Source organism: Aspergillus karnatakaensis (assembly GCF_047715665.1).
Source record: "Aspergillus karnatakaensis strain CBS 102800 unplaced genomic scaffold BJY04scaffold_67, whole genome shotgun sequence".
NCBI lineage: Eukaryota > Fungi > Ascomycota > Eurotiomycetes > Eurotiales > Aspergillaceae > Aspergillus > Aspergillus karnatakaensis.
Window position 1 is genome coordinate 60,195 of NW_027395779.1, and position 23,095 is coordinate 83,289.

The window sequence follows — 23,095 nt, forward strand, 5'->3', positions numbered from 1 at the left end:
AAGGGAAAGGGAGAGGGTGGTTTGTGGGTTAGGGTTCGAATGATGAGGTTAGTAGGAGAGAGGGGGCACTGTCCGAAGTATAAATGAGACGCAAGGGAGGATATAGGACAATATATATACGGATAAGGTCAAGATCTATCCTGATTAATCAATAATCACTTGTGCCGCGGTTTATGTGGTTACCGGCATCGAGTAGAGATATTTATGGATCGGGTGTTGCTATCTAGTATCGCGAAACAGAAACAGCATTGTTGAGGGTTGAGAAGGAGCCCATGGTTATCCTGTTCTGCTGAGTAATTTCTAGACATGTTTGGGAGTATACATTTCCTTTCAGCATACTCAAAGTCCACAGCTCAAGCATGATCAGGTGCGTATGTTGTTTAGAGTACGGCTCAAGCCATCGACAATATCAAGATCTATGTTATGCGCGAGTAGGTCCTGACCAGTTGTTATTGCAAGCTAAAAGCATAACGCTTGTTCGGATATAACCATTTCATAATTGAATCAACACTGCAACTATATACATCCATACTGGTCGGAATGTAATACCAGATACCAACGACCCTACCCTACCCTACAGGGCTGCATGTACACTAAACTGATACCTGACCCCCCAAGTTATTTGCTGCCCTCAACCCCCCAAAGCACACGCGCATTATCACGGAAGAGCTTCTCCCTTACACTCTTATTCCCCTCAGTCAAATCCAACAGATGAGTCACCCACGGCTTGATATCCAACCCATCGAAGCGGGTATGCGGCCAATCCGAGCCATACACAACTCTATCAGGAGCCTGTTTCAAAAGCTCCAGCGTCACCGGGTCCAAGTCCTCCCACGTTTCGCCCTTCAGGTGGCTAAACCGGTACGCCCCAGAGATCTTAACCCAGGTAGAGCCTTGCTGCAGTAGTCGAACCAGGGCATTAAACCCTTTGATGTCGTACGGGTTGAGCGGGCAGGAGGTAGGCTCGGGATGGATCGGGTCGCCGTAGTGGTCGAAGACGACGCGGACACCAAGGGTAGGTAGGAAGTCCTCCAGCGCTGGTATGGTCTCCATCTTGACGTAGAGCTGGAGGACCCAGTCGACCGGTTGAATGAGATCGACATAGTCACGAATCTGCGCCTTGAATTCGTCGATGGGTGTCTGATCTGCGTACGTGACAAGATTCACCCTAACACCACGCACACCGAGCTGATCCCAGCGCTGAATGTCATCTGGAGTTGTAGTGCTCGGGTCAAACAGCCCAACGCCAAGCGCTCGATCCGTTCCGTAGGCGCGGATAGAGTCGAGCATAAGCGTCATGTCGTTGCCGTGCGTAGCGGTCTGCACGAACAGGACGTGCTTGCACCCGATGCTGCTTTCGAATATGGCATTGTCCCAGACGGTGTACACGCCAGGAGTATATGGAATCTCAGGGATGGGCGGGTAGCGGACAGGGTCCATGACGTGGAGATGGGAGTCCCATGAGCCGGGAGGCATGCGGGGGTCGCTGCCACAAGTGACATTTGCAGCGCGCTTATGGAGGGAGAAGACTGGCGAGGAGGGGGGTGTAACAGCAGTGGTTTGAGGAGCCATGATGCTGATTGCGAGGGCCGTGATAGGGTTGAGTCTCATGTTGGTTTTTGAGACGACTGGGCAGCTGTGAGTGGTGATTGGGTCTGCTTAAGACACTGCGCAACACGGCCTATATATAGAGCATTGTTTCCTGCACATCGCTGCCGTTCTGAATCTCATGCAGGCAAGGGTAATGTTCACGGATATTCCCCGTGGGGTAAGAATGCACCCTGCGAAGGTGGGCGGCCAGATACCGAAAAGCAGGTGCGGCCATTTCCCGAGAAGGTCTTCTTCAGCTGATTCCACGCCGAGAAGCCAATTCTATCGTTTGGCAAAAGTTCTGGGCGAGTCTGGGCTAAAATCCATTTTCATACGCTGGGGGCAAGATGTAAGGCTCCTCATATTTCGGCAACGAGGAGTTTTCACCGGTGTCTGCAACAAAACCGTACACCGGCAATGGAACGACCGTCTTATACGACTTCACTCGAGTCCTTCGGTCCACGAGATCTCCCGTCTGGAGGTGAAAGGTGTCCTCGCCGGTGATTACCTCCACATACAGCCGGTGTTCGATGGTGATTGCGGCGCGAATCCCGCCCTCACTCGGCACATCGAAGGACCGTGCAGCTCCTCGCTGGCAAGCATACGATGCGATATTGACGCAATCAAGAGCACCGACTCTGGTTGGAATACGGATATCGAATGGAATATCGAGGTAATTCCCGCCACTCCCTCCGTCCTTTAGACGACTCCAGCGACCCTTTTCTCGCCCACTGCACAAGGTGCGTACAGTGACCGGTCGTCGCGCCATTTGCCCTGCAGTTGCACAAGATATGTACCTGATCGACTCGTCTACCCTCCATCGCAGCTCCCGTGCTACGACATGAGTGACTTCAGACGCCCTCTTCCCCGGACGGATTGTCGACTCCGCTCGCCACAGTACGGAATACGATGCTTTACTCTTCGACTTTGTATCTGCACCATGCGGTCTTGGCTCGATGTGTATTCGACTAACCACCTCGTCGCCGGGGTACTTTTGCATGTGAGAAACGGGTTCGGCTACGGCGTGGCGGATGATTTTGACGGGTCGTGAGTCTTGAAGTGCCGGCTCCCCGGTCGGCGACGACAATGTCGCGCAGATTGTGTATGACACGCTTCCGACCGCCGTCTTGGTTGTGGAGGGGATATTGCTCGGAATGTTGAAGGAGAAGTCGAATCTGCAGCGCACCTTGCCCGCGTCGGGGATGTTACGGATCTCGTCTGGGGCATGCGATGCGTTGTACTGTGCTATGGTTTCGACCCCTGTGGCAGCTGCACTCGGTGGAACTTCACAACAAGGTGATTTGGACATCCATCCGAAGCAGGAGAAGAGACTAAGTTGGTGCTGTCTTCCGGACGGTCGCTCCGTTGCTCTCGGTCGAACCTGTTGGATCAGCTGTATTGTGATCTGCGGAGGCGTTGCATTGGGGTCAAAGGACGGAAAGGAAAAGGAAAGATGCACTGAGCCGGCGACGGAGGTCAACTCAGAAGAGCCTTGGGTGTGGGTGTCTGGAGCGGTCAACCGGAGGTGCCAGGTTTCCATCTTGGGTAGCTGAAGGTCGGATTGTTTAGGGGAGAAGACGCAGGCTCACGGTGGGGGAACTGATATATCTATCCATCATGATGAAATCCGTATAGGTCCCGCCATGAAGCTCTTGTCCCGATCGGGAAGCCAAGACGCAAGCCTGCTCTTGTGGGGCTTGACTTGGACTGTCAATCCATGACCAAGCTCTGGAGGATTGGCTTTAGTGCTTGTCGAACTAAATAAACAGTTATCTCGTCATTCTCCAGCTTTACCTACGTAGATAATCATCCAGCCGTGATGTCTTCTCCGATCAAAGCTATTACAGCAGAAACAAATGCCATGTTGACCATTACTTATGCGTCGATCCGCACCTCGTCTTCCCTTCTTGGAGGTGATGATATCTTAACCGATGGCTCTGTTCTGTCGGACTCTGTTCAGTGGGTGCATTGACAGTTTGAAATACCCATGAGACCATGCTGGGTCTAAATCAGCTTCACTTATACCTCTCCACCTCGCGCACCATGCCTGCTCGAATATCCGTTTGACCGAACCAATCCCGAGAGACAGCCAGCGCAACTTGGCCATGTAAAGTATATTGTTTGGTAGACCAGGGCCGCCGGATATTGAAGGCTGACACGCAAAGGATTCATTAGGCTAATGACGCCAGTATTGGCAGGGGTTGTAGCGATACGACTGGCCTAGGATAGAGTATATGCGCGAGCCGTTCCGAGGCTGGGCACAAGCACGCTAAGCGATCTAGACTTAAGACTGCGCTAGGGGCGTGGCATAGCGTTGGAGAAAGAATATACCGTCCTTGTCATATGTCCTATGTACTTGATTGTGGCCATGCGTCTTGTATATCATACGATGCCTTCCATGCGACGGAGACAACCCTCAATGAGGTCTAGAGGAGGCGTATCTGTATGTTGCTCTGTCAATCACTATAGCCGGTAGCCTACGGATGCTGCTGCACCCTAGAGCCAATATACCTGGTGGCGATGGCTCGCGATGGCTCTAGAATAGGCATGAATAAATTAAGAATAGCCTACTGAATCACAGCAAGAACCCGGATGCAGTATTTAAAGAGTCACATCAGCCATCTAAACATGTATTCAACCACAACCCGAGCACAGAGTTTAGAAGGAACAACTTTCACAATGAGAAACGTCTTGAAAATCAGTCTGCCTGTCCTTGCACTGGGTCTGCTCTCAGCCTGCTCCGCGCTTGCAGTGCCAGTGGAAGACTCCGCCAGTATGACTGCAGCCGACGTCTCGGTTGAAGAGTTCGACGCGGCCGTCGTGAGTTCTCCCCAATGCACTCTTGAACTAGAAATTGCTTACCTTTGTCAGCTCGAACTATACAAACCAACCGACGACGAACGTGCCCGCCACTCCGACAGGCTCTGGTACTTCGACCACCCTGAGCTCTTCCTCAACGATGGCCACAACTATTACCTAACCAACGACTTCGGCGCGAGCTCCCCCTACCTCGTTGAAGCCACCAACAGCACCCATTGGCAACTGCAAGAGCGCGCAGCGGCCGAAGGCCAACCCTTCGAGACCCGCGCAGTGAGCTACGTCAACTCGTATATCGACGGCGGCTGTATCGGCGACTCTTTCCGACAGCAGATCTCTGACCCGACCGACGGATATTGCTACAAGTGGAACAGTCTAGTCACGAAGGCTGTGTTTGTTGTTGGGTCTGGAAATTTCCAGGTCAATCTGTATGGAGTTGGGGGGACTAGCTGCCAGGGAGGCTATCTGGGCAGCGTGAAGAACTGGTCCGGGTGCTGGAACTCACCAAGCTCGACCAAGTACATTCGGGCGTTCTGGACTTGTTACAGCTGCTAGATGGTGATATAGCAAGCAAGCAGATGTTGGCTTGGGTGGAGTATAGTTCAGTCTGATCTTGAACTCTTCTTGGCATTACCTAATGCGGATGACTGTCCTTATCTTAAGTTGATAGAATTTGAATGCATCCTCTCTCCTCTCGCTTTTCTTCCTTCATCTTCACCTTGATCTTAGCATGGATATCCCTATTGCAGCCAACATACTGGGCACAACAGGTGCAGTGAGTCAGTCATTTAACCCCAGATTCTGACCATACACTGACTCCCCCAGGTCTGCTGGTCCATCCAGCTGCTGCCGCAAATCTTCATCAACTACCGCCGTCACAGCACCGAAGGCCTGCAAGCCTCCATGATGATGCTATGGGCCATTGCCGGCGTTCCACTCGGAGTGTACAACATTGTCGAGGAACTCAACATCGCTTTGCGCGTCCAGGCTCAGATCCTCAGTTTCCTGAGCCTCGTCACCTGGGCGCAATGTCTCTACTACGGGAGGGTTCGTTACGTTCCCGATATCTCTTTACCAACTTAGATGCTGAACCGCTTCTAGAAATACTCAATTCGCAAATGTGCAACGGCTGTTATTATCCTGATGGCCCTGCTAGGAGGGATCGAGACAGGCCTCATCTTCGCGCTGCGAGTGGCAAAGGACCGTAACCTCGAATGGCCAATGATCCTAATGGCAGTTCTAAGCGCCTGCTTTCTCGCCGCCGGTGTCCTTCGCCACTACTGGGATATCTACATCCACAGAACCGTGCGGGGAATCAGCTTCATCTTCGTAGGCATCGACGCCGCTGGAGATTTATTCTCGCTCGTATCCGTTGGTACGTACCCCATCCGAAGCTACCTGCTGCTTGCTGATCTGACTAGTCTTCGAACACCGTATCGACGTCCTGGGCATGGTAATTTACGGCACCGAACTAGTGCTCTGGATCGGCGTCATGATCTGTGGCCTGGTATACAATTTGTACCCTTGGATCAAGGAGCGGTCGCAGAAACAGGCTGAAGAGACACCTGCAGAAGGACAGGTCTCGCTTCATCAAATGCCATCTTCAACCTCTGTTTTCCGAACAGCATCTGGCTCGGATGTTGTGCGGAGGGTGCCACAGCAGCGACCGTGATTCGATTCCACCCATTTTCGTATCGACGCCACGATTATACATAGTTCGACCGGGAATAATTGTTACATATAGAGCACAAACTGCATTCAAGCCTGAAATCCCGGTATTTAGCATAGAGTTGAATATGTAAACTACGATGCGCCAGGGCGATGACCGGCGCTGTGACTGCCCGGTCTGTTGCAGCGGCACACCAGGGCTCTTTCGATTACTTTAACCGGTTAAGATTAACAAAAAAGAACGGGGCATTCTCATTCTCGTATGACAGGCCAACTATATAACCAGACAAGTATCTCTCTCACCTTGCTCCTATACTTCCAACTAAGCAGTCTGCTTGATATACGGAATCCCCGTCAACCTGAATCCCCTCTCCGACAGCTCCACAGGCTGTCTGGGACTCTTCCGGTTATGCGGATCCGGCTCGCCGTTCCTGAGTACAGGCAGATCAACGATATGCATAGCATTCGGCCAATGGGTCGTCATCCTCGTTTCTGCAGAACGTATTTAGCACCAAGAAACACCCAATATGAACGAGATGCAGCTCATACCCTCGAACGCCTTCTTCTTCGTCAGGAGCTGTTCCTCCGTTGCGTCCTCGACAGGCATGTAGCAGGTATACACCGCAAACCGGGGCTGCGAGGTCTCAGATGAGACGTTATAGTGAGGTGTGCGCGAGTCCCCTGTCCTATCAGTACCTAACTGTCTCGAAAAGCAAATAGTCAGGTGCAACCTACAGAGCAGCAGATCCCCAGGCTCAGCGGTGACCTTAACCCACTCGCACCCCTTCTCCTTTAGCCACTTCATCCCTGCGTCGGTGAACCCATACCACTCCTTCGTCCTGCACTCGTCAGTCTCACAGATGCCACCCACCAGCCCACCACCAGCAACAAGGTCAACATACCAAGACCAAATCCTCTCCTCATCCCGAAAGACCCGATGAAACTCCTCACTAAGCCTATGCCCGCTCCTACAAACAATCAACCCACCATCCCTCTCGCCATTCTCCAATAAATTCACAAGACCCTGCAAACACCGAAACCCCGGCTTCTCGGGATCCTGATCCTGATGCGGCCAGGGGTTATTCGGGGCGACATCAGCGCGGTTCGGAAACGAGATATTCACCGAGTCAAAGGATACAATCAGATCTTCTGTATCGTAGACTTTCTCGAACGCGGAAATCACACCGGGTTCTTGCCGCACGGCCCAGGTGAAGGATTCGTGGCTGACGGCGTAGCCGAGACACATGCCTTTTTCGTTGATGGCGGGGAGGTTGGGGGTTTGGATTGTTGATGGCTTGGAGTGGCTGTAGCCGAGGTTGCTGGATAGGATTACTGTTAGTTTGCTGGTAATGTAGGCTGATAGAGTATGCATGGGGCGTGGGTAGGTGGACGTACAAGCCCTCGAGCCACTCGTGGATATCGTCGGCGTATTTCAGTGCGCGGTCGCGCGGGACGGCGCCCTTGACGACGGCATAGCCATCGCGGAGCAGGTCATCGCGGAAGTCGCCGTACTTGACATCTTTCTCGTGGGAGAAGAGTCTTCCTGGTGGCGCTGTGTTAAGCGTGGTTGTAGGCGCGGTGCTGGTGACGGTGGTAGTAGCGGACATGTTAACAACAATCAGATCGAACAACAGTATGATACTCAAGTAAGGATATCAGAGTGTCTCTGTCTTGCTTGGTATGAGGTTCCAGATTTTGCATCTCTATATAACTTAGCAAAGCGTGAAGTGGCAAGAGGTATGAGGGCCGCTCCGGTTCGGCTCGGTTGGCGTTCGGGTCGGCTAGAAATTGGGTCAGCGGGCTATACAGGAGGATCCAGCGGATCAGCACAACGACTAAATATTTTGCGGGGTAGACCTGGGGATAACGTCTATCGGAAGCTGTGGTCCACATCAGCAGCAGCTTGTCGATGTGGAGCCGACAGAGAGCGGTATTGCAGGCAGTAGGCAAAGCGTTCATGTTCGAATAGTGATACTCTAGTACTTGTGATAGCTTGTCTCCGGCCTCACAGTGACACTAGCATGGTGGATAAGTGAGTTTACTAGAATGTGTCACCCAGTGATCAATGCATGGCTACTATCATCTATAGACTCAAGTTTACACTCAGTGCTCCAGATCCAGAATCAAGCAGAATACCCACAATAGGTCATTACGTGTTCACAACTTTCAGTTTAGGGATTGAACGAATACATCGTGCGTCAACTAGGATTGAGATCCGTGCTGTAACGTAGAGTTAAGGATGGAATCATGCGAGAACCTATCACTATCAATCTGAATATTGAAACATAGCCAGCAAAGCCTGTTCGTGAGGATAACTAGACTACATTTCAAACTCATTTAGATCCAACCCACCCAGCAACAAACATTCGGATCCTAGGACCAAAAAAATATATCGGAATCGCCCCAAGAGCAAGCACAGCACAAATAACCATCTCAACCACCATCGTCATATCATACCCCAGCGTCTCAACGGCCGGCAAGGTCGCATAGCTAAGTCCATACGAGATAAGTCCCCGTCCCGCGCAGATCACAACCAGGAATGGTGCGGCGCGCAAAGGGAAACTGTCGACAGCGTAGCAGATGCCGACAATGTTCGCTCCGAGGAAGGCAAAGAAGCTGGCATTGAATCCAACGACGATGGCACTGACGTTCCATTTATCCGGGTAGGAGCCTGCCTGCCCGTAGATAATCCCGCAGATAACGCCGACTACGGCCGGAATGGCGATCATGGGGAGACGGTACTCCGGCTTGTAGCGGCCGTTGTTGCGTTTAGTCAATGAACGGATGGTGATGTCACTGCCGTACCCGAGGAGAGGAAGAAAGACAATACAGCTGACGATTTGGCCTGCTTGAACTGCGCCGAGGGATTCAAAGGCAAAGGCGTATGGCGGAGCCAGGAGGATTTGTGCAAACGTTGATGCTTGAAAGATGTAAACACCAAGGAACGCGCCGTTGAGAAGTAGTAGCCAGAAGGTGATTGGGATGCAGAGGCCTTGCAGAACATGTTTGTAGAACACAGGAATGTCGCCCCATTTGGGTTGCACGACACATATTTTGAGATCATGTTTCCATGTTCGGGGCCCGTACTGTTCCAAGTCTAAAACCGTGCCATATGCGGACGTAACGAGCGCCGAGTCACTGCCGTCAATTTGTTTCATCGCGCTGTCCACCGAGGAAGTCTCGCCTCGCATCGCTTCAGCCGATCGTTCGTAGTATGATTCCGAAGCAAACACAATAGAGAAGAGGAAGACAACAGCATTCATCACCGTAAAGAAGCCGTACCACCATCTCCACCCCCAAGCAGAGACAATATACGTCGAGGCGACGAAGAATGCCCCTGCCGCCACGTTCTGAATGAAAATAAACCAGGCCAGCTTTCGGCCACGTTCATGCAGAAAGAAAATCTCTTGGACAATAGCCGGCGACAACGCTTCGCTCTGACCAGCAGCGAGGGACATGATATTGCGCCCGGCGATATGACTACCCAAGCTCTGCGAGAACGAGCACCAGATACCAGTTACGATCAAGAGGACCATGGAGGCAAGAAAAACCGGTCGGCGTCCGATAGTCAAGGCAAATGGCATGCTGATTAAGTTTCCGAGACCCATAAAGAGAGTAGGATATGTCAAGAGATCATTCGCACGCTTTTCTTCGCCAGGATACTGTGCTTGAATTGCAGAAAAGATTGGCCCCATTCCGGAGCAGAGGACGACTGCGGTGCAGCTGTAGGCCGACACTAAGATAAGGAGCATCCATTTCCGCCAGGGTGGAAGGTTGAGCGGATCTGAACAGTTAGTGCCTTGCGGTCTCAAACAGTTTTGGAAACACACCTTTGGGATCCGGAGACGGAGTTGGGATGAGAACGGTTTCCTTGCCCCTGAGCAGCTCGACATCACCCGATGCTCCGGAGAGCAATTGTGGGTTTGGAACAACCTCTTCGTGTACGATTTCAGACTTGTCCATAATTGCGGCTGTGTAGGGTGAAGTCAGTGTTGACTCGCTCTGTATAACACAGAATAGACGTCTTATAGAAAGAAAGCAAGCAAGCTCGAGCTGGCACTTACCCCAACTCCGCTTTCTGACCCCGTGGGGAATCAACTCTGGTACGTGGAGCCGCAGGCCGAACCGGCGTCAGCCGGACAGCCAGCCGAGCCGGAACTAGCTTATATGATTAGATCATTGCCAGTATTCATGGGACTCTTGAATCACACCATCACACAGAATGCCTCCCACTTTCGAAGTCGACATCCCGGTGGAGGAGCTAAAGGCTCCTGAGCTTGGGCACGGCGGCTATGAAGGGCTCAATCCTCGCTCAGAGGTCCTTCACAAAGGCCATCAAACTGCACCGGGACGGAGGGCGCTTTCATGCGATATTCAAGTTGACCACGATGTGGCCATAGCTGTGCGAGATGGATGTACCCTGTATGCCGACATCTACAGACCACCCGATGCTCCTAGCCGATCTGTCCCTGCGATCATTTGTTGGGGGCCGTTTGGCAAGAAGTTCAACGGAATCGACTCCCTGCGCCTCATGACACCGTGGAATTTGGGTATACCTGATGGCACACTGAGCGGACTAGAAAAGTTCGAAGCACCAGATCCAGCGCAGCTTGTACCACATGGGTATGCGGTTGTCAACATTGACTCACGGGGAGCCTTTGATTCGGAAGGACGCATGGTTATCATGGGCACCCAAGAGGCGGAGGATGGGTACGATGTGATTGAATGGATTGCACGGCAGTCTTGGTGCAACGGCAGCGTTGGCCTGGCGGGAAACTCGCACCTGGCCATTATTCAGTGGTTCATCGCCGCTCTGCAGCCTCCGTCACTCAAGGCCATCGCTCCTTGGGAAGGCTGTGGGGATCTGTACCGAGAGCAGTTTGCTCGAGGAGGCATATACGGAGGAGATCTGTTTGATCACTTAATTGTGAAGTACATGCTGCGCGGCCGTAATGGCATGGAGAGTTTTCGCAAGATGTATCAGCAACACCCGCTCGCCTCGGACTGGTGGAACGACAAACGTCCAGAAATGACCAAGATCAACATTCCAACATATATCACCGGAACATGGACAAACACGATGCACGGTATGGGTGCCATTAGAGGCTGGCTGGAGGTGCAGTCGCCACACAAATGGCTTCGCTGGCACCCCTACCAGGAATGGTACGATATATGGGGCAATCCTCAAGCCAATGCGGAATTGCTAACCTTCTTCGATCGCTACCTGAAGGGGATTGAGAACGACTGGGAGTCCACTCCTCGCGTTCGCATGGCAGTTTTGCGATATGGCGAGAGCGCGCCGCTGGCGAATCTTGTGGAGCCCGACTTTCCACTCCCTCGCACGGCCTATCGAAAGGCGTATCTTCATCCATCCGGAGGGTTGCTCCTAGACCAGCCATCATCCGCAACAGGGGCGGTTCCCTACAACTCAGAGGACCCAAGTAACACAGCGAAATTTACGTACACTTTCCAACAGCGCACGCAGCTCGTCGGAATCCCAAAGGCGGTTCTATTCATGCGCTGTGATGATCATGATGACATGGATATCTTTCTCGTTCTCAGCAAGCTCTCGCCATCTGGGAAGGTTATGTTGAACCTCAACGTTCCTTGGAAGGGCTTGCCAGTCTCTTCTATTGAGGATATCCCCAACGATAAGCGCACGGAGGTCATCCTATATCAAGGCCCCACTGGTATATTACGCGCATCCCATCGGGCTATCGACTCGAGCAAGTCTATGCATGTCAACTGGCCATTCCACCCTCATGAGACTGAGGAGAAAATTGTACCCGGCACTGTCGTCCGCCTGGAGATTGGCATCTGGGCAATGGGTGTGGAGTATGAAGCTGGTGAGAGTCTGCAGCTTCGAATCAGCGGCCATTACCAGGGTATCTCAAATTTTGGAACGCCTGATCATGTGAAAAATAAAGGTAAACATTGGGTGCATGTTGGAGGTGAACACGACAGTCACTTGATTTTGCCATTTGTTTGAACATAAGTATAGACAAAGTGAATACATAGATCAAATGATCTTTACTTACCTTAGTCGGCGCTCTCGAGTAGATGACTCAAGTCCGTCCAGTCCCAGCCTGCCCAGTCTAGGGCTGATGGACCCCAAACTGAGTTTGCAATTGCCGAGTCTGTTTGGGAAAGGCTGATCAACGATGAAAACCCTTCCCCACCAGTTGCAGTTTCAAATGGCTGCGGCGTTTGGCCTTGTATACATTCTGCTGCATACCTCTCCAGAGCGGTCAGGACGTCATCGACATCTTGGGCGTTCTCCAGCTGTTGATAATGATGACTAGTCACCGCAATGGCAGCTTTCATCAACTGTCGATGGCCTTCGTTAGCATGGATCATCGACTGGCAGAGATAGCAAACCTCGAGATCTGAACGGACTAGTAAGGAATGCCGTTCACGGATAATATGTACAGCGAGTGTGTACACTGCTATCAGCGGTGTAGTCAGAGTGGTCAGGTATGATGGAAGTCCCGCGTCGACCAGCGCCACGGTGAGCTTAACGAGTTCACGAGCAGCTTCCACACAGACGCGCCCCCCATTAGCGATCCGATGGCGCCATGGCTTTTCGGATGCATGTCTCTCTATCACCTCCTGCATCTCCGTGGTCTCAATCAGTAAGACACTTCGATTGAGCATAATAGTCCTACAAGGACATGTTAGTACTCAGAACAGTTGCAGCGGCGGAAACAATACTTACGCATGATGATAATAGAATGCCAGAAATGCCAGCCGTTGCGACGCCCCTCTATCTGCGACAGCAGCCGGTCCAGGGCTAATGGTATCAGCAGGTAGAACTTGAGACCAGGGAATAACATACCAATACTCCGATGGTAACTCTTCCCACCATTTCTGCAGTAAAGTTGCCAATTCTCCACCAGTCGTGATCTTCTCTTCGATTGCTTCCTCCACCGATTGTGGTGTCCACTCCTCGCGGCGCCACGCTCCTGCAGCCCGGTCTTGGATCTCATGCAGAGTATTTGCCAGGGATACACAAGTATGTTTGTACGTCGACAAGAATGGAGAATGTTCTGGCTGTTCTGGGCGATCTGTTTGTCGGAAGAAGCGAGATAGTTCTCGATCCCAAACCATCGACGTCCGTCCGGTTTCGAAGGCGAGGATTTTCTCAAACACGTACATACACCACCATGTATCGTGACTCTGTGTAGATTCCGGTGACCGTGGGAAGCTACCCTGGTTAACTCCAAGTGATTGAGCCATAGATACCCCCAGGCAGAGCACATCCCAAGCCGTGGCGATACGGTCGGCACTGCGCAAAACCATGGCGAAGAGCATGATTGCTTGAACAGATCTCAAGCTGCGTTCAACAACAAGATGGCCGAGCAGATTGTTAATGTACTCAATGTAGGCGGATATGGTAGGCTTTGACTGGCTGGATGCGGTTTCCATCATCAGGCCAACAATAGCCACGAGATAGGTCAACGCTTGGTGTGAAGCAGACTGCAATGAGACCATCTCACCTAGCTCACTAAGATCCGCTGCGGAGAGAAAAGGGAATATATGATGGAAGGTGTCAAGGTATCTGTCGATGAAAACCCGCAAGTCCTCCGCAGAAGGGAGAGTGGGCGCCGTTTGAGGGAGCGAGATCCCTGGGCGAGGCGCCACGGCGGTGCTCTGCAGCGCAGAATAAGGGGCTGGAACTCGCAGGCGATAAAAAGCCAGATCAAGCCACTCAGTCATGATCTCGAACATGGATGCTCCGCCGCAACGCGGAATCATGGGAAGTCGACCCGACTGCCATGCTGATCGGTCCCAGCATTGTGTAGGCACAGGGCGGTTGCGAGTCGACGGCACGGGTGAAGGCTCGGGCTGAGACTCTGGGGTGTTCATTGATTGAGATTCGAGCCTGGATTGACGTCGTCGGTGGGAAACCACGACCCCAGCGCGTCGCTTATCGGTAGTGATGCAGGCGACCCCGGCTATTCGGCAGTTGCGGCAGGACGGTTGCTGCTCGTCGCATCGTGTCTTCTTCTGGCGGCAGTAGTTACAGGCATACGATAGTCGCTTGCGCTTGGGAGATGGTTCGTTTGCTCCGTCCATGATGATGATCGATTGTTGCAGATGGAAGATTTGTGGGGAAATCCAGTTGGTCTTTTAACCTCTCGCCTCCACCTGCCGACGATGCATCGTCTCCAACTTACCCCCACATCAATCATGCTGTCCACAACTATTTCCTTACGTACTATTTACCCCCTGGAAAGACGTTCCACGAAGAGTCTGACCTCCAAGCGTTACGAGACAGCCTGCCACCAAACCCACTTTGAGATCGCATTCGAAAAGACTTCGAATTCCTAGCGACAGTTAACCCTTTTAATCTCACAAGACTCGAAGGCCTTCACTCACGCAACCTGGTACCTACTGATGACAAGGATTGGGTAAACCTGATCGATCTTTTTAAGGCCAGCCAATGGTCTAAGCAAGCAACCCGTCCTGCACAAGAAGTAGACACTCCTGTCGTATTCTCTCGCAGTCCTCCCTTGTAAGCCCTGTTGCGCGAGGCAACTGCATTGACCCATCAAGACGCTTCGCCCACTCCAAAAGCTCACAGACGGAAGTAAACGCGCCCTTCCAACAAGACTCAATCATCCGATCCAAATCCGCCTCGCCCAGCTCCGGAAACTCCATCCTTTGAAGACGATCAACAACCTCGCGGCCATCTTCCAGGAAATTCTCATACGGTTCATATCCCCTCGTCATGGTATAAATAATCGACCCAATAGCGAACTGCTCGGTTCGAGCCCCGCATATGCCAAACGAGCCGTCGCCACTTCCTGCTTCGGAGCCTAAGACCGCGCCCAGGGGGGTGCAGCACCGGCGTATGGGTCACCAATCGCGGTGACGCCATCAAAGTTCGTTAGTTTGAGATGGTCTTGAGCATCGAATAGTAGGTTCGGCGGGCGGATATCACCATGGGTGTATCCCAGGGCCTCGAGCCAAGCGACCGCGCTGCAGAGCTCCATAGTCCGTCTCTCAAGCAGCGGCGTCGGTTCCGTTTTGAGGACTTTGATGCTAGTTGGGCTGTTGCTGGTTTGCACCCTCTTGTCTTTCAAACGCTGTTCTAGGGTTCCGCCCTGCAGGTATTCGAGAAATATACCGTCGGGAACGCGTAGGAAGCTACGCACAATATCCGGGCAGATTTCATGCTTTTCTAGGATGTCAAAGAATTCGAGTTCGTGGCTGAATGCCGGATCACCTGTATTCCTTGGGTACTTGAGGACGATGCGGTCGTTGATGCGGTACACCCATCCTATAGCGCCGACCGACAAGAACTGATGCGACGCTAAGCGGTGGGGCAGTTTGGCAAGCTGCATAATTTGGTAGTTTGGAGCGAAAGAGAACCTTGAATGTTGAGTGAGTGGGTGTTGAGCTGTTGAGGACAGTAACCTTAGTGATTTTATTGAAGGGGAATGAACAGCTGGAGAGGAGCCCCGCCCCGCATCTCAGCTCTATTGAGCAGAGGTTAGCTTAGCTTACTGCTGCACCTGTCTTTCACCCACATCCCATTTGAGATGCAAGCCGAACAGAGAACAGCTCATGTTAATAGGTCAACGCCATGGATTCGATTAGTGCGCACAACCGGAAGAGGAGCTAGAGGCTCGATGGTTATAAAGGACTTAGCCCTCCTTTAGGGGTTTTTCTCAAAGGCTACCAATCTGAACCCTGGATGAAGAGCACTTGCATGCGGTATTATTGTCGACCGCATTGTGAATCTATAGACCCCCATTGTTCATGGTCAATCAGCCTGTACGATCATATGTTGGAGTCCACCTGGCAAGAGGTTCAACCCTAGCTAACCAATCACGCCCTTGATCTGCAGTAATCTACTTCTATGGTGCAACTGTCTATAGCATTACTGAGACAGGAAACTAGGGGCTGATATAGAGCGGTCCGGGGCTTCCTGCCGGTAATACCCGAGCTGGCCGCTTCCCTGTTCTTACTCTTATGACCGGGGCTTGCGGCTCGCCATGCAGCCAGGCACAAGGCACCAGAGGAGAAGCTACTTAGCTACTCGAAGAGGCGGAAGATCAGAGCTCGTCTTGACCAAATTCTTCCAAAAGGCGAGCGTCATACTGTTTCTTATCTTCAGCCTTCTGGCGCCAGACCTGGCGGGTTTGTCGGTGCCGATAGAGCATTGTCTGAGGAATAAAATCGTCTGGGACTTTCTTCGTTATGGTTGGCTAAAATCATGTTCTCAAACAGCCGACAACGCCAGTTGGGCACTGAGCTGCTGTCAGTGCAAGGTCGAACCAGTATGTCCCCTGTTTCCAGGCTTGTTCCATGATCCCCGATAATCTGGGACCATGGGACGATCGCTTTTCCTCTTCAGCCGCTAGGATAGCCGTGAATTCCTCTTGGACATGGCTGAACTTCGTTGCATCGAGTTCATCGATCATATCGCTTGAAATCTAGTGTGGCAGTCGGGTCATTTCCGCCGGAAGGCTGCAGCCCCATTCCAGGTCCACGAGTGCTGTGAGGTCCACGAGTGCTGTGATATGCCACTGCTTATCGACAAAGATGTTATTTCGGTTGAAATCAGTAAGAGTAAAGAAGAACGGGCCTCGACAGAGCTCGCGCCGGAAATAAACAGGAGGTAGCATTCGCATTGTTGCAAGGATTGAGGTTTGCGAGCTAAAGTCGCCTACATTATTGACTGCATTGGGCTGGTGGCATAACCGGGAGTCCTTGACTGCAAGCAAATCGGCGGCATAAGCGTATGTTGACGTGTATGTGAAGTGCCGGGGTATGTCAACTATGATTCCTTCATTCTCCAGCTGCTGAATGCCCAGCGATAACGGTCGGTTCGCGAGGCGTATATATCCGTTATCACAAATGGCGAAAGATCCAATTCGTGGCAGCGATATCCTTGTGAAGCTTAACAGAATCCTTGCCAGATCACGAAAGAGGTTTGTGCGTTGGTTGCTATCCTCCGACTGTTCTGCCCAGGTAGTCGAAAGCATTCTGCCAGTATCAATCAATTCGATAACCATATAACCAGGCGTGACTTTAAAGTTGTTCAAGCAAGAGCTTTGATTCCGCAAATAGCGAGAGGGAGTGGGGAGGTGGAGAAGCGATCGGAACCAGTGGGGAAAGGTGTGGATGCATCGCGGGAGAAAAGGTAGATTCGCGCGGTAGGTGAACTATGCAAGTCAGTAAGTGGAAGGCCAAGCTGAGGAGTTCTATACAGTTACACCAGTTGCCAGTCCAAAGCCGTAGAGCTTTGGTATCGGAACATCCAGGCAATTCTCTTGCAGCCATGCTTAGGTTCCAGCTTCGCAGCGGATCTTTTCATCCCCATTCCCAGGCCGACTTGCTTCGCCGATGCGATGAGGCAAGGGCACGCGAAAGATGACCCGAGAGTGGCCAAGAACGTTGAAGCTTCTATGTAGCCATTCATCCTGCTCAGCAACACTAACTGCAGAAGGGGATGTGGCCAGATGGTGGGCGACAACCTCTCGAATCCAGGTAGCTTGACTTTCTAGGAAGGAGAAGAACTGCTGCTGTTGATGGAAGTAGCCAAGTTGATGTAACACATTCCCTTCATCCTGCTGGGCTTCTTGGAGAGTAATCTCCCTCCGGAGAAGGCGTCGACGTCGGGGAGACATGGTGATTTGAACTGTTGACTTCTCCCCTGAAGGGTGATGCAGCTGATTGGACCACTGACCGCCTTTTTGTACTACAGATAAGTGATTGCTCTGACTGTTTTGATTAATCTGAGGTTCCAGTGATCTTCGATGGTCGAGAGTGATGGAGATGTTCTGTTCTATCAGGGGAAGTTTGGTTAGTTTTCCATTCAACCTCGCCTCCCGAAGGTTTCAATCCATCATCGCCACTAAGGTGGTTACATCTTTCCTTTTATTTCCATTAAACTGTCTGCTGTTTCGTCTTGGGCACCCTCCACCCACTCTCCAATCCAAAAATCTTCCCCGTCGCAATTCCCTTGAGCGTCAACCCCGTCTCGACAATCCACATAACCACCAACAGCAACAACAACACCGTAGACCAGACATCAAAAGCCGGCGAGTCCATCAACTTGCCCAATTGCACCGCCGCATTCGTATAAACCCCCTGTTCCTGTCAGCACCATTCCTAAAATCCATCCCAGTGAAGACAACCCACCCAAGGAAAAACCAACGACCAAGCCGTCAACGAGAAATGCACATTCCTCCACCCCCCCGACTGCACATAGAGGGTATACGCAATACTCAAAATCGCAAACAGCCACCAGAACGTCCCAAACCCCCAAGCCAACACGCCCGCAAACTGACTAACCGCCGCAATGGGCGCCGCCGCGTCAGCAGTAAGCAGCATGCCCCGACTGTATTCGCCAAAGCTATGCTTGACCGCGAGACCAAGGATCTGCAGCGCGAAACTAGCCTGCCCGAAGGGTCCGCAGAGAACCATATCCTGGTACGCCTTGTCATACTGCGGGTACGCGCGGTCGAAGTGGTGGTAGATGATGCAGGCGTCGATGCATATTGCCAAGGGGATGCCGGTGCCGAGTTCCATGTAGGAGACGATGATTGCTGGGACGCGGAGACGGGCACTTAGGTTGCTGTTCTCGCAGATTGTTCCGCCGGCCGCTGCAGAGGTGAGGACTGAGATGACAGGTAACAGAAATGAGGGCGGGATATGCTCGATCCCCTTTGGCTGCATCTTCAGCTGTAGGTAGGGCACGCCGATGACGGCGATGATCGAGAGCGCGGTCGAGATCCACCAGAGGATATACGCGACTAGATCGGCGCTCCCGTCGTACTGCAGCGCGATCATCTGGATGATGGAGGTGAACGCAATCGGAATACTCGACAGACACGACGCCTCGACGACATTTCCCCGGATCTCGCGAAGGACATGTCTCGGATATAAAACCACACGGAGAAGGTATATTCCAACACCCAAACCTAGCAAGACAATCGCATAAATCCACACAATCTTCGCGAGAACCGGGAGAGCACCGAATTGGTAGTGGAGCTGGTGCAAGACAGCAGCAATGATACTCGTGCCCTGGGGAATCAAAAACCAAGAGGAAGAAAAATTCCAGATCGCCAGCGACAGCGGCTTGGCCGGGGATATCTCATCGCTATTCGCCATTTGAAGTAAGATAACATGCAAGTGAACTTGGCGGATATTCTACCTAGGTACTCTTATTTGAGATCAGGAACGGATGCACTGACGGTATCGTGATGTCAGCCCTATCAAACTGTATCCACGGAACCAGCCCTGCAAGGCCACAACAGGTTGATTTCTCCACCGCAGACTCCACCTCCATCTAAGTATTAGGAGGCAGGCAACAGTATTCACTATTCACAACTATAACCATACACAAGAAAAATCACAAATCATCCGGAACAACCCCCCTTAAACTCTCCGGCACCCCCAATTCCTGCCTCGCCTGGTCCCCAATAACAAACCACCCGGGCTTCCTTTCCACAAAAATATGCCCCGACACGCTCGGAACCAGCCCCTTAAACTCCTCATCAACAGTAACAGCGACAACGCCCGTTTCCTGGGGCTTGTGGTGATAAACCATCGTCAAGGGCGCGCGACACATCCCGCAGATTGTTCTCGTCGCAATTTTCGAGAGATTGATTTCAACTAGGTTGTCTTTCCTAGTCCAGTGGAAATGGTCGGTTGCGACGTTCGTGAAGGGGGCGAAGGGCGCGCCGTGGAGTTTTTGGCACATGGTGCAGTAGCAGAATGTTAGGCCGTAGGGGGCGGAGGTTGTGGTGTAGGTTGTGGATTTGCAGTAGCAGGAGCCTTTTAGGGTTGGTGTGGGTGTTGGGGGGTGGGTGGGCATGGTTGGTGATGGGGATAAATTGTAGTGTATCTTTTGGGGACCTTGCGGTTTGTAGTCTTGTATATATTCAGATAGAACTGGAGAGGGGTGAATGAAGGTAGATTGGTAATTAGGGATGGAGAGCTGGAGGTATACGAGGAGGTAGTGACATCATACCTTAGGTACAGTTCATGATTGGTCATATCAAGAGCAAGCCATGTTATCCCGTTGACGGTGATTGCTAAGCAGCATCTGGGAAATTGGCATTGGCGAGGGGAACAGCACCGTAGAAGATAATCAATAGAAGCTACGTACCGTGTGCACAAGTATGTACAAATATCCTATCCGTGTTCTGGCGTAACAGTCATGTCGTGGGCTATATACAGAGCAGAGCATACATGATGCTCGTTAATGTGACCATTAGTCATGATGGTCATGGTTTATGTACAAGTGGTAAAAGGTTTGATGTGGTGGTGGGTGACGAGTTTATCTCGTCTAGCGTTTTGCCTTGTCTGGACAGTCTCGGCTGTGGGAAATCCAGGGGGCAAGAAAAACAGGAGTTTGATCGAGACGAGTCAATCACGAGTGGGATGGAGGTCTTGTCGAGAGAGGCTGTGCTCAGTACGAGGGTAGTACGTCGAGCAAAGGTACAGGACATATGGCAGGTAGAGGGTGTAGATTCCCTGCCAAGTAGGAGTGTTATCCGGAGCGTGGTGTAGCCGAAGGTCGGCGCTGGAGGGCTGGGTCTCTGGCTCTCTAGGCCTCTGGGTCTCATCAGGTGACCGAGGTCGAGGCAGTGCGTTCGGGCAAACAGCATGAGGGTCGCGTCTGGGCGGGAGTAGGTGCCTTGGTGCGTAGTGATGCTGGATCGATCACGGTACTATGCTGTTGTCGTTCGCAGGAGCAGCGATCGTGGGGACAGCAATAGTCGCGTTTGGGCGGTACGGTAACAAGCTCGTCTCCGTGGGCATGCCATGCGAAGTCGCTCAATATTAGAGGTGGCCGTGCTGTATGCCGGCCATTCGTATCAGAAGGATCGAAATTCGCTGCGTTGGACGTAGGTCATAAAATTAATCTACGGCACACTGCAGCATCACCACCTCGGAGCATTCAGTATCAAACCCATGAGCATGCCCGCCATCAAACCCGTCACAGGGACAGTGATGATCCAACCGAAGTAGATCCAGGCGACGAGGCGAAGGTTGATGCAGCGCCAGTCGCCGTTCGCTAGACCGACGCCGATGGATGCTCCGGCTATGCATTGGGTCTGGAAATATTAGACAATCCTCAATATAGATATTGTGTAGGAAGAGGAGCTTACAGTTGACACGGGCAGTGTGAGTCGCGTTGCTAATAGGACAGTCATAGCACTACTCAACTCCATACAGAAGCCTCGAGAGGGCGACATGAGGGTTAGTCGATTACCCAGGTTTCGCATGAGATGGTATCCGTAGGTCAATAGACCGATGACAATTGCGCCTCCGCCGAAGCACCTGTTCTATTAGTAGGTCTCATGGCTCAAGGCTGGGCGGTCTTACAAAACCCAAACCGGGACTGGCACCTCCTTCCTGATCTCACCACTCTGCCAGACAAGGTATGTTGTCGCGAACGGGGCAATAGCATTGGCAACATCGTTCGCACCATGGACAAAAGAGGCAGTAGCAGCGGTTAATATCTGCAGCGAGCTGTACATATATTCCGCGCGGTTATCGTATCGCTGCGCGCGAGAGTGCATGTCCTGGATATCCCATGTGAGAACAGTCTGTCGCTTCTGCGCTTGAATAACATCCTGCTCCAGTCCATGGTAGAGGATTCGCTGAATCCGCCACCAGATCACAGGCCAGGTATTCCAAGCCCCCACTGGGCGGGGAGGAACTCCTTCGACAAGCGGAGGTTGATTTGTCGGCTCCAGCCGTTCTGGATCGTTATAGCCGCCTTGGATTGATAGTAAGAGATGTTCCGATGCTCGAAGACACTTGAGCTCGTCTTGCGTGAGATGACCGCGATAGTAATCCTTGATATTAAGACTGCTTCGGCCGGGTGGTGGGGGGCTTGGAAGCGGGCGTTTGAGAAGCCATGGGCCGCGCCAGACATGGTACCATCTGAGTTGCCAGTCTTCGTTGATCACGCGGCGCCAGAGGTACGGGAGGAGGAAGAGGATCTGTAGAAGGGTAAAGCCAGAAGCGACTGCGATGACGGCGATCGCTACTTGTATCCCAGTGAGCTCGACATCAAGTTGTATTCCCTTCCAAACAACAAGCACTGTCTTATCAGCAGAGTCCGACAACGGGATGATGTCGCTTACTAGTCAAGCATCCGATAGCAATAAAAGAGTAGATCGGAATGGAGAAGAGCGCCCGATGAACAGCATACTTGCTCGATAGCACAAAGCGTTTAGTGATCAGAAACAAGATCGCACCCAGCGCGCCTGAAATCCCCGGAGCGATTCCCCAAGCGGCAAAGACCTGAGCGACACCGTGCCATCCCCAGTGAATCTTGTGGATGCCGACCGAGGCGGTTCCGGCGCCGACAAGACCGCCGATAATCGAATGGGTCGTACTAACCGGGAGACCGAAGCGGGTCGCAATAGTGAGAAAGGTCGAGGAGCTGACGATGGCGCACATCATGGCGAGCATGAGCACGGCAGGCTCAGCGTCGTACAGGTGGGGGTCGATGATTTTCTCGCGAACGGTCTCGGCCACTCTCGAGCCTACGGCGACGGACCCTGCAAACTCCATGCAGGCGGCGATGCACATCGCCTGCTTGAGGGTGAGGGACCGCGAGGACACGGAGGAAGCGAACGAGTTGGCGACATCGTTGGCACCTAAACAATTAGACTAGTAAGACACAAAGAGGAAGTGAATTACCTATGTTCCAGGCATCAAGAAAGGCAAAGATGAGAGTGACCGCAAAAATATAGTCATATTGGTGGAGGACAGCCATGTGTCGCGGAGTGAGCAGACAGCTACGGCGCAGGCATGGTCCAGATGGGATGGAGCTGTGATGGGGTACAGTCTGGCAGTCTGACAGACATGACAGATGACAGCTGGGAGTTGACATTTATTAACAGCATGATTGTACGATTGACTCGCGGAGAAGACCAAGATGGCGGAGTTCTTGTCCTTCATATGCCAACAGCCAGAGACTGAGAGACCGCCGGGCACGTGGGTCGCTGCTTCCCTAGCAGTGGGCAACATGAATCATGTAGCC

The 23,095-nt window shown here is 52.2% G+C and overlaps 14 protein-coding genes across 14 annotated transcripts; 3 read left to right on the top strand and 11 right to left on the bottom strand.

The window, feature by feature from the left end:
• Positions 1 to 534: 534 nt before the first annotated feature.
• On the bottom strand, positions 535 to 1,572 carry BJY04DRAFT_231596 (uncharacterized protein; the record flags this gene model as incomplete). The annotated part of the gene is made up of 1 exon (XM_073719573.1): positions 535 to 1,572. The coding sequence occupies one exon, from the start codon at positions 1,570 to 1,572 to the stop codon at positions 619 to 621; it is 954 nt and encodes a 317-aa protein (XP_073566235.1). The 3' UTR covers positions 535 to 618.
• A 334-nt stretch (positions 1,573 to 1,906) lies between these two features.
• Positions 1,907 to 3,130, bottom strand: BJY04DRAFT_223055 (uncharacterized protein; the record flags this gene model as incomplete). Its single annotated transcript, XM_073717585.1, has 1 exon — positions 1,907 to 3,130. One exon carries the CDS (start codon positions 3,128 to 3,130, stop codon positions 1,907 to 1,909), a length of 1,224 nt encoding a protein of 407 aa, XP_073566236.1.
• A 1,056-nt stretch (positions 3,131 to 4,186) lies between these two features.
• BJY04DRAFT_199941 (uncharacterized protein) lies at positions 4,187 to 5,105 on the top strand. The gene has a single exon (XM_073712849.1). The coding sequence runs from the start codon at positions 4,219 to 4,221 to the stop codon at positions 4,960 to 4,962; it is 744 nt and encodes a 247-aa protein (XP_073566237.1). The 5' UTR covers positions 4,187 to 4,218; the 3' UTR covers positions 4,963 to 5,105.
• A 14-nt stretch (positions 5,106 to 5,119) lies between these two features.
• BJY04DRAFT_142347 (PQ-loop repeat-containing protein) lies at positions 5,120 to 6,322 on the top strand. Its single transcript, XM_073708700.1, has 4 exons — positions 5,120 to 5,182; positions 5,233 to 5,454; positions 5,509 to 5,782; positions 5,829 to 6,322. The coding sequence occupies exons 1-4, from the start codon at positions 5,138 to 5,140 to the stop codon at positions 6,077 to 6,079; spliced, it is 792 nt and encodes a 263-aa protein (XP_073566238.1). The 5' UTR covers positions 5,120 to 5,137; the 3' UTR covers positions 6,080 to 6,322.
• Positions 6,323 to 6,397: 75 nt separating this feature from the next.
• BJY04DRAFT_210592 (uncharacterized protein) lies at positions 6,398 to 7,682 on the bottom strand (the record flags this gene model as incomplete). Its single annotated transcript, XM_073714272.1, has 5 exons — positions 6,398 to 6,567; positions 6,625 to 6,756; positions 6,811 to 6,914; positions 6,978 to 7,394; positions 7,471 to 7,682. The coding sequence occupies 5 exons, from the start codon at positions 7,680 to 7,682 to the stop codon at positions 6,398 to 6,400; spliced, it is 1,035 nt and encodes a 344-aa protein (XP_073566239.1).
• Positions 7,683 to 8,315: 633 nt separating this feature from the next.
• BJY04DRAFT_142365 (major facilitator superfamily domain-containing protein) lies at positions 8,316 to 10,141 on the bottom strand. Its single transcript, XM_073708701.1, has 2 exons — positions 9,906 to 10,141; positions 8,316 to 9,859 (listed from the first exon to the last, which is right to left on the bottom strand). The coding sequence occupies exons 1-2, from the start codon at positions 10,036 to 10,038 to the stop codon at positions 8,409 to 8,411; spliced, it is 1,584 nt and encodes a 527-aa protein (XP_073566240.1). The 5' UTR covers positions 10,039 to 10,141; the 3' UTR covers positions 8,316 to 8,408.
• A 156-nt stretch (positions 10,142 to 10,297) lies between these two features.
• Positions 10,298 to 12,423, top strand: BJY04DRAFT_231602 (CocE/NonD family hydrolase; the record flags this gene model as incomplete). Its single annotated transcript, XM_073719574.1, has 1 exon — positions 10,298 to 12,423. One exon carries the CDS (start codon positions 10,298 to 10,300, stop codon positions 12,062 to 12,064), a length of 1,767 nt encoding a protein of 588 aa, XP_073566241.1. The 3' UTR covers positions 12,065 to 12,423.
• Positions 11,704 to 14,417, bottom strand: BJY04DRAFT_142378 (uncharacterized protein). Its single transcript, XM_073708702.1, has 4 exons — positions 12,791 to 14,417; positions 12,454 to 12,736; positions 12,114 to 12,402; positions 11,704 to 11,929 (listed from the first exon to the last, which is right to left on the bottom strand). Exons 1-3 carry the CDS (start codon positions 14,149 to 14,151, stop codon positions 12,115 to 12,117), a joined length of 1,932 nt encoding a protein of 643 aa, XP_073566242.1. The 5' UTR covers positions 14,152 to 14,417; the 3' UTR covers positions 11,704 to 11,929; position 12,114.
• Positions 14,418 to 14,479: 62 nt separating this feature from the next.
• BJY04DRAFT_142386 (uncharacterized protein) lies at positions 14,480 to 14,772 on the bottom strand. The gene has a single exon (XM_073708703.1). It carries the CDS (start codon positions 14,734 to 14,736, stop codon positions 14,524 to 14,526), a length of 213 nt encoding a protein of 70 aa, XP_073566243.1. The 5' UTR covers positions 14,737 to 14,772; the 3' UTR covers positions 14,480 to 14,523.
• Positions 14,773 to 14,894: 122 nt separating this feature from the next.
• On the bottom strand, positions 14,895 to 15,422 carry BJY04DRAFT_223062 (uncharacterized protein; the record flags this gene model as incomplete). Its single annotated transcript, XM_073717586.1, has 1 exon — positions 14,895 to 15,422. One exon carries the CDS (start codon positions 15,420 to 15,422, stop codon positions 14,895 to 14,897), a length of 528 nt encoding a protein of 175 aa, XP_073566244.1.
• Positions 15,423 to 16,517: 1,095 nt separating this feature from the next.
• On the bottom strand, positions 16,518 to 17,714 carry BJY04DRAFT_223063 (uncharacterized protein; the record flags this gene model as incomplete). Its single annotated transcript, XM_073717587.1, has 3 exons — positions 16,518 to 17,249; positions 17,295 to 17,356; positions 17,420 to 17,714. 3 exons carry the CDS (start codon positions 17,712 to 17,714, stop codon positions 16,518 to 16,520), a joined length of 1,089 nt encoding a protein of 362 aa, XP_073566245.1.
• A 259-nt stretch (positions 17,715 to 17,973) lies between these two features.
• BJY04DRAFT_223064 (putative malic acid transport protein) lies at positions 17,974 to 19,200 on the bottom strand (the record flags this gene model as incomplete). The annotated part of the gene is made up of 2 exons (XM_073717588.1): positions 17,974 to 18,177; positions 18,229 to 19,200. The coding sequence occupies 2 exons, from the start codon at positions 19,198 to 19,200 to the stop codon at positions 17,974 to 17,976; spliced, it is 1,176 nt and encodes a 391-aa protein (XP_073566246.1).
• Positions 19,201 to 19,317: 117 nt separating this feature from the next.
• Positions 19,318 to 19,987, bottom strand: BJY04DRAFT_199949 (GFA family protein). The gene has a single exon (XM_073712850.1). The coding sequence runs from the start codon at positions 19,904 to 19,906 to the stop codon at positions 19,442 to 19,444; it is 465 nt and encodes a 154-aa protein (XP_073566247.1). The 5' UTR covers positions 19,907 to 19,987; the 3' UTR covers positions 19,318 to 19,441.
• Positions 19,988 to 20,901: 914 nt separating this feature from the next.
• On the bottom strand, positions 20,902 to 22,828 carry BJY04DRAFT_231615 (inorganic phosphate transporter; the record flags this gene model as incomplete). Its single annotated transcript, XM_073719575.1, has 5 exons — positions 20,902 to 21,152; positions 21,207 to 21,378; positions 21,424 to 22,147; positions 22,191 to 22,709; positions 22,753 to 22,828. 5 exons carry the CDS (start codon positions 22,826 to 22,828, stop codon positions 20,979 to 20,981), a joined length of 1,665 nt encoding a protein of 554 aa, XP_073566248.1. The 3' UTR covers positions 20,902 to 20,978.
• Between the last annotated feature and the right edge of the window lie 267 nt (positions 22,829 to 23,095).

Excerpts from the sequence above, each read along its gene's own strand:
- BJY04DRAFT_199941 (XM_073712849.1), top strand. The coding sequence starts at position 4,219 with ATGTATTCAACCACAACCCGAGCACAGAGTTTAGAAGGAACAACTTTC.
- BJY04DRAFT_142347 (XM_073708700.1), top strand. The coding sequence starts at position 5,138 with ATGGATATCCCTATTGCAGCCAACATACTGGGCACAACAGGTGCA. Across the intron at positions 5,183-5,232 it reads TACTGGGCACAACAGGTGCA|GTCTGCTGGTCCATCCAGCT; the intron begins GTGAGTCAGTCA and ends TGACTCCCCCAG. Across the intron at positions 5,455-5,508 it reads AATGTCTCTACTACGGGAGG|AAATACTCAATTCGCAAATG; the intron begins GTTCGTTACGTT and ends AACCGCTTCTAG.
- BJY04DRAFT_142365 (XM_073708701.1), bottom strand. The coding sequence starts at position 10,038 with ATGGACAAGTCTGAAATCGTACACGAAGAGGTTGTTCCAAACCCACAA. Across the intron at positions 9,860-9,905 it reads TCCGTCTCCGGATCCCAAAG|ATCCGCTCAACCTTCCACCC; the intron begins GTGTGTTTCCAA and ends CTAACTGTTCAG.
- BJY04DRAFT_142378 (XM_073708702.1), bottom strand. The coding sequence starts at position 14,151 with ATGGACGGAGCAAACGAACCATCTCCCAAGCGCAAGCGACTATCGTAT. Across the intron at positions 12,737-12,790 it reads GCATTCTATTATCATCATGC|GACTATTATGCTCAATCGAA; the intron begins GTAAGTATTGTT and ends ATGTCCTTGTAG. Across the intron at positions 12,403-12,453 it reads TAGTCCGTTCAGATCTCGAG|TTGATGAAAGCTGCCATTGC; the intron begins GTTTGCTATCTC and ends GGCCATCGACAG.
- BJY04DRAFT_142386 (XM_073708703.1), bottom strand. The coding sequence starts at position 14,736 with ATGGAGTTTCCGGAGCTGGGCGAGGCGGATTTGGATCGGATGATTGAG.
- BJY04DRAFT_199949 (XM_073712850.1), bottom strand. The coding sequence starts at position 19,906 with ATGCCCACCCACCCCCCAACACCCACACCAACCCTAAAAGGCTCCTGC.